This window comes from Amblyomma maculatum, chromosome 3, assembly GCF_055883805.1.
Source record: "Amblyomma maculatum isolate TAMU_Amacu chromosome 3, ASM5588380v1, whole genome shotgun sequence".
In the NCBI taxonomy this organism is placed as follows: domain Eukaryota; kingdom Metazoa; phylum Arthropoda; class Arachnida; order Ixodida; family Ixodidae; genus Amblyomma; species Amblyomma maculatum.
In genome coordinates, this window is record NC_139346.1 from 155962267 (window position 1) to 155970259 (window position 7993).

A 7993-nucleotide genomic window follows, 5' to 3' on the forward strand; every position below is an offset into this window, starting at 1 on the left:
TTTGCTTAACTGTCCAATAACCCGCGAACGGGTAAAAAGCAACAATAAAGCGCTGGGACGTGTTTGAAACTTTGTTACCATCGTTTCGCGTGTGTTTGCGCCCTAGCTATTTTACTGCAGCGCGGCGCGTGCCCTGGTTTGGAACCACTGGCACTGAACACCGAGTTTTCACAGCTAGTTGTGCGTCTGTAGAGCTCATATTCTCACAAGACATAAGTGAAAACTTGGCCTGAGAACCAAAATACATAAAACTAGCAGCAAGCCTAGCATTTCTGAGCCTATAATGCCACCTTGCGAACACTTCAGCAGATGATAACTCAGGTGATTGGCAATTCGGATCCTTTACCTTCCAAGGCTTTTCAGTAGGTGGTGTAACAATGCCAGAGAAAAGAATGGTATTGGTAAACCGTTAACTATCGTCCCTGACAAAACACGAATACTTCTACAAAGGTGCCATATGAAAACATATACAGCAGGTGCCTTACATTCGACAGCGTGGGGCTTCGATCAGGTGCGCCATCGAGCGCTTTATTTTGTAGTGCTTGTAGAGAGTTCGGTATTTCGAACATTAACAAAATGACTAATACGAATAATGCGATATATGCGAATTGATCGCTTACTTCCGAAGCGCACTTCGCATTCATTCGTGTACGCCATTTTCGACCGCTGGATTTAGAGAATATACGCTGTCAACGAGCGTTTCAACCTTATTCAGTGTCGTGTTACGGAAAATAAAAGTCATGCAAGCAGCTCTTTCTGAAGCCGCGCCGCAGACAGTACACTTCGACGCACCACAGGCGCGGCACGAGAGCTCCGCGCGTGCACGGAAGGGAGCGGGATTGTTGCAGTGCGAGAAGAACGCACGAACCCCGTATTTCCAAATCCTAGTTTTCTGCCCTAGATGACGTTTTCAGTCAGAAGCAGCAGAGATGCCTCTCGATGCTTTAGGAGTCTATATCCAAAGCCACACGACAATCGACAAACTTCTGCTTGTGCTCCTTCTTATAATTTTTCTTACCTAATTCCACCCGGATTGTGTAAGCTTATTTTGTAAACAAATAAACGAGGATGGAAATAAAAAACTACCGGAAGAAGCACAAGCAGTTTGTTGACTTTTGTGTTCGCGTCTTATATGCAAGGTTCCGACGTAATACATCCACTTTTCATCGGCGAGATGTAACGCTTTATTAACAACTGACTGAGTAAACATACAGTAGTTATAGAGAACCGCTTACACGGAATTTAGCTAGCCCTACATTGTGCAGAGTGAAAGTTATGAAGCTGTTTGCAAGCGGACCACTACTCTCGCCCGATAGAAAGTCTTGACCTCAAGCCTCATTTTCGAGACACACAGTATATGTAAAGGCTAGGTGACACGTGCATCAGCAGCACGTTGATAGCTCTCTTCCCAAAAAGAATGCGCGTATCTTTATCAGTGACAATCAACGCTTTAAATGGGGTAGTGTGGTTTTGCTAGTTTCTTTTCTTGATATTTACACGTCTGGTTTCTATATATGCTGCCTTACGGGTAGCAATATACCATTCGGTTACTAGACAGCGAAAGTGTTTGTCCCGCTTTCTTGTCTTGTAATATTAGCGGGTTTCAGCGTTATTTTAAATGTTTATAGGATTCCCAAACAAATATTTGGTCGACGCCAGCACTCGATGCGTGCCGTCGATTAACTTGTGATGATGAAGACGAAAAACCATATTTAGTCTTAGCGGGCGTTGTCTTTACAGCACCAGTTGTGCAGCGTGCCATGAGCGCGTTAATGTGTAAGCGCCCAGCTTAACGTAGAATATCGTGCCTGCAGGATTCGGGCTTGTCCGCCATATTGGTTCTCAAGATGCGCGGTCTGAACGCCATGCCCAGCTTTGTGGTGGTAGGCGTCCTTTGCTTCTTCGCCTCCATGCTGACCGAAGTCACCAGCAACACGGCCATCACCGCCATAATGCTGCCCATCATCTTCGAGATGGTCAGTAGGCTACGCATCGAGGTGATAGTGTGTATGGACCGGAATATTACGGAGAAGGTTATCACACCTCCTATTGGACGCCTTTAGGAGTTGTAATGTTTTAACGCGACAGTGTTAGAGATTCAGTTCTTCAGAAAATGCTGTGTTGTCAGTAGAGTGAGCGAAAACAAAAGGCCGACAGCCGCAGGCGTACGATCAAAAACGTTAGCTCGAGTTTTACATAATTTAACCCTAAGTCCTCAATTCGGGTACCAAGATAAATCACGAAACAGTAATTTGTTTTTTTACCACCCACCTCTACAACCACTGGTTCGCCAGCCTCCCCCCCCCCCCCTCTCGCCCCTTGAAGGTCGCACCCTATCACGGTTTCGATCGAGGAACAAAGGTCGTCTATGCGAATTCCACGCACATGTTAGTATTCAGCTCGAAAAATAATTATGTGTGCCATATGGTGCCGGTTTGTCTGACATCATTCAAACTTCTGTATCTCAAACGGATGAACCACAATTTTGCCCCAAATTGCGATTTAAATGGCGCCTAACAGAGCCATTTTCAGGCCGGCGAATAGTACTAATAGGTAATGCAGCCATGGAGGCCTCGATCTTGGGGAATCATGATGTCACACAGAGTGGCCCAGGTGACATACTCCATTGTATGGGTGATCACGTGGTAGTTGAGAAATTATTTGCAATGCTGTAGCTATAAATCATTGACTTGGCCGCCATCTTAAATCTGAGAGTGACGACGAAACGGACGAGAAACCGGTAAATGCATGTAGTAAGAGCTAACGCTCTTAAAATCGCGAGGACGACTCTGACAAGTGGTAGTCGGCAGGTGACATAACCGGGCACTGGTCGATCGAAAGCTTGTTGCGTGACATCATTGCAACACATGACATGGCTGAGGTGGCAGGAGCTGCCAGCTCGTGCAACTCCTTTGAGATGAAAATCGAACCCTTTGGGCCGTTTGGATGCCGAGTTAGACAGGCCAACCCTAGTCCGTACTGCAGCATGTTCACACGGCTTGGGGAAAAGCAGGGCTTGCTACATATGCCGGGTGTTCTTAAGCTACAAATAGCAACGCACAAAGGAAGACTGGACGAGCGAGTGGACACAGACAACAACTATAGCGCTTGTCTTAGTCCACTCGCTCATCCAGTCTTCCTTTGTGCGCAATGATTTCTCGCTTAAGAATGAATCACCAACATGTCCAAACCTATTCTCTGCTTATGTCGGGTAATCTGTCACATACTGTGGTCACTAAAGACTGTGTGCTAATAATACGTGTGGTATAATGGCGGGTACAAATTAAATGATAATTGATCAAAAGCGAGTAGCAAAGTACATGTACGGGAACAAGGATCTGCTGAATAGCCTCAAATTGGAGGAACTAACATGCGTATGCCCACATGTGTGGAGTTTAGGTGGTCCCCATTTTTTACATTTATTTTGATTGAAGTTTTCGATATTCGCCTACAGTTGGCACTGATAACTTTTTCGTGCACACTGACATTTTTTCAAGTAATATAAAAATATTACCAACATTTATATCACTAGCCTTATTTGCTAGTGCAAACCACCATGTACAAACCACTAAACCACATATTTCATTTAAGGAGTAGCAGCATTCAGCTCATCTTATCTGGCGACACAGTTATGCCAGTCGTTTGTCGCAGGCTAGAAGCTCGACTGTACCTTTAAGGGAAATAAGGAAAATAAAACCGCAGCAGACACAGAACGGAGGCTGGGGACAACACACGGTGGTCCTGTGTCTGCTGCGGTTTTATTTTCCTTATGTCTCACCAACCGGCCTACACATCTACCCTACCCTTTAAGGGAACCTACACCATGCATCAGCTCAGCAAACAGTCTGCCATTGGCAAATATTTCATAAATGCGACTCTATGTACCAATGTCAGAAACTTCACATGGAACCGCACAATAATTAAAAGAAAACTACAACGATAACCGGGCTATTTGTATTCTGTAGGCAAATTCGTACAGCATGGGTTCTCAAACATTTTTTTACCTTACGGAACTCCAACAGTCATCAATGTGCTCCGCTGATGGTGCGTGCATGCTGCCAGTGCGAAACTGAAAAACAGGCTAGGATAAGAACAAATAACGCTCTAAATCAGGTTCTAAAGAATCAGGCACTGTGCCTGGTCAGCACGCGTAGCAAAGAGAGACAGGAGAAGGTTGTGGGAGAGGGGGGGGGGAGAGAGAGAGAGAGAGAGAAAGGGGTAGTCCTTTGGAAGCTCGCGGAACCTACAAAAGCAGCCTGCGAAACAGAACCCAGTTTGAGGACCCCCGCTGTAGAGGGTGCTGTGCAATTCGATTTCAATGCACATCAAAAATCCCAAGTGGTCTAATTAAATTATTCAGGAGCTCCTCCACTACGATGCCCAATATAGTCCGTGTGCCGCTTATAAATGTTTATAATTACACCGTTTACAATTGTAAGTTTCTACACTGGAAACGACAAAACACGCCCACCGAAACACTGAATGTGTAATAATACATCTTGCTTCTGCAGCTATGTATGCGAAAAAAAAAAATACAAGCAGTGTAGAAATGCTGCTTCTGTCTGTACAGCGCGCAGCTTTACTGACTAATGAACAGAGTTACATCTTGCATGGCAATGATGGCATCCCACATCTCATCCTCGAATTCAGCATATATTACAAAATAGAGCGTTCGAAATCGTACTGCTACCTCAGCACTGTAGACATGCCACATGGATGCGTGAATGTTTGTGTAGATTCTCTTCTTGCGAGACGAACTTTTGCAAATGAACGCAAAGGTTAAGTCGACCATGGTCGTTTAGGAATTTCGATAACAGTGCCACAGGGCCCCTTGGCACAGTGATTAAGAACGTTCGTTTTTAAACTGCCCCTATCGCTTAGTAACCGCCGACCTGAGGTACGGATTGTAGTTTCAACGAAGCGCGTAAATTACCGCAGGCCATGGCGCTGGAAGTGCACCCGCTCTACTTCGCCATTCCTGTGGTGATCGCCTGTTCGTTTTCGTTCATGCTGCCTGCGGCGACGCCACCCAACGCAATCGTGTACGAGATGGGCAACTTCAAGATCTGGGACATGGTACGCGGTCACCGGTGACCCCGCTAGATGACTGGCCAAATGACGCGTTCAACTGAACAGGCGGCGGCATAGGGCTGAAAATTGACGTTTCATTTGCAAAGAAATATCGTAAGAAATGAAATACGCATTTCACAGCTGCAGGCCGTTTTCACAGAAGAGCTGCGTTGATGTTGAGTGAATTATTCCGGATCTGATAGGCGACACAAAACCGCTATTCACCACCAGTCAGCAATTACAAATTTCATAAGAGCCTCTTAGTAATCAACAGCTTTACAGGTTTGAAACTAATGGCGAATAGAAAATATTCAATTATAACTGAAAACTTTTCTTCAATATGGCGTTTTCTGCTGCCGAATTAGCGTGGAAATAGCCACGAAACCGAAACATCAAAATGTCGCTAGACACATAGATTGCATGCGGTAGTCCGCATTATTTGTTTATTAGTCCTTTTGTGTACAGATCTGTATCGTTCTGACATTAATCGAAATTCATACTGCCGAAATGATAGCCATGTTGAAAAAGAGTGGTTGTACTGAAACAATGATCGATCTTACTGCAAGGTGCTATCAAGCCTATACGCTTCATTGCAGGCGGCGCCAGGATTCGCCATGAACATGGTGTGCGTGGCAGTGGAGCTAATAGCAATCCACACTTTGGGCCCCTTGGTGTTTGGCCTGCACAATTTCCCCGCTTGGGCAACGCTGGACAAGAACACCACTGGGACCCGCTCCGACTGAGGGCGTCTCGAGAGTCGCCGCCTGTGCGATTCTTGGGCCTTGCTATAGTGGGACCGATATTTGCTGTTGCGCTGGTGATTTTTGCTGCGCAGAAGAAGCACCCGTAACAGTAGCGACCATGAAAGCGGTAGCCTATCGGTTATTTTAACTCTGTCGATTTTATATTTTTTTTCTTTATGTGCTTAAATGTGATGTCACTTCGTTTAACCTCCTGCTTTCGGGCCACCAGCGCCACGTATATGTGTATCTGATCACGTTTGTAATTTAGCGAGTTCAATTGCTTTTCAGGTGTTTTTTCTATGAACTAACAGTCGTTGAATTAATTTGAAGCGTGCTATGTAGTTAGGCATATTGAATCAATGTTAAGTGCGTTGATGGGTTTTACTGGCAATTAATTTAACGTAACCGCTCTGTTGTGCGGTAAAAAAGTAAACTTCCCTGCTTACCAATAGTGTGGCCGAAGTTTAAGTGCTTTATACTGAAAAATAAATCTGCTTCAACTTCGCTTGTGCGTGGGATGATTTTCCTTCCTTTGGCTGCTGCAACAAATGCTATGCTCTTTTGATTGGTAATAGGAGTTGTGCGTTTGGTATATGGTAAGCTAAAGCCTAAGGTACTGACATGGGCACTGTAGACTGACTGCTTATGAGAATGTGAAAGCATAAAATTACTTTTCACTTAGTTACTTTGTTAAGTACTTTGTAAATGACATAATGACTTAATCTTGAGTCATTAATATGACCTTAATACTCGTGACACTGAGGATACCTACATCATACATTGCGCTGCTTTATAAAGTGCTGAGTCATGCTATTCTGCATAATAACTGAGTGACGAGTCGCGACTTTGGTTATTGTTCGTACAAACTGTTTAAATTACGGTATACATTGTAAAGAGCAGTCATGCTATGCTGAATAATGAATGAGTCAGGTGAATGCGTAATATTTGTACAAACGTGTACACCTTAAAATACGTGCATTGCGTTACTTTGGAAAGTACTGACTCATGCTACCTTGCATGGTGAATTGTAATCATGAGCAGTGACTGAGCCACATCTTATAAGGTAATAGGACGTTACCTTTCATCATAACGACAGATATAATCTTACATGTGCTATGACTTTGTACGCCACCTAGTAACTCTCCCGAATTTCATCCCACAGACGATCAGCAACATCAGCGGACGGCTGTAGTGCCGGGGGCATCTACAATGGTTTTTTCTTTTTGCAAAGAACGGGATGGAGCGGTCGCCGTGTCCATGTTTTTGAATGGCGGCCATGCACTGAGCATTGTTTGCTCATCTTGCTCATGTTAAAGGATTCCAGCTCGTCGAAAATTGTTTAGAGCTCTCCACTGCATCGCACCACATAGCCTTAATCATTTTGGGACGTTAACACCTTCTGTGCTCGAAATGTCGGTTATATCGGCAAGGTCGGTGTATAGAACGTGTCAGCAGCCGTTGCGTCGTTTTAGGCGAGTTAGAATCAAACGTAAACAGAGGATAATGTGAGGATGTTGCAGAAAAAAATACGCCAAAGGAGTGATTACAATTCAAATTAAACTTTATCAGACGTCGAAATAACCATTCACTAATGTGCACGTCTAAGGGATGTGGCGTCACGCCAACAGGAAGTGGATGTGGGTTTGACTTAAAGATTCAAAATGAATGCGTGATGGTGATCAGACGTGTCTAATGAGTGTAAAAAATTTCGCGTCGGCTGGATTTGTCCGCGAGATCTACGAGATTTTTTTGAGAATTGAGAATATAATCTGTGATTTTTTTTTCATTGGTTATGTTTTGTTTTGTTTTGTCTTGGTGAAACTGACCTTGACCTTGTCTATCCTTCTGCCATTGATGTGTAACCCGGGGTGAGGTCTCGTCAGGAAGAATGCCATCAGCTTCTTCCTTTTGCCTCTTCCCGTGGGCATATTCTGTGTACATGATTCATGTCCGAATAAACTTATTATTATTATTATTAGATGTGTTAGCGAGATTCCGCGACTGACAGATAAATTTCCTTTCCTGTAAACCCCATATAGAACGTCGGCGAACTTTGATGCGTTCAACGGAGCGCTGGTTGTGTTCGACAAGGGGCGCGCGATGTACCGTGTGCAGCAGCATCGCTCAGTCTTTCGCTTTTCTCCACGACTGATTCTTCAGTGCTCTCGGAGCTTTTTTCA

At 44.5% G+C, this 7993-nt stretch overlaps 1 protein-coding gene across 1 annotated transcript in view; it reads left to right on the forward strand.

Moving 5' to 3' along the window:
* The window catches only part of LOC146196562 (solute carrier family 13 member 2-like), a 26901-nt gene extending 19134 nt beyond the window's left edge, over positions 1 to 7767 (forward strand). Inside the window, exons 10-12 of the mRNA XM_084597038.1 lie at positions 1815 to 1976; positions 4939 to 5076; positions 5667 to 7767. Of these exons, the coding sequence (XP_084453164.1) occupies positions 1815 to 1976; positions 4939 to 5076; positions 5667 to 5813 (447 nt within the window). The 3' untranslated portion in view covers positions 5814 to 7767. The remainder of the gene's footprint in view (positions 1 to 1814; positions 1977 to 4938; positions 5077 to 5666) is intronic.
* The last annotated feature ends 226 nt before the right edge of the window (positions 7768 to 7993 follow it).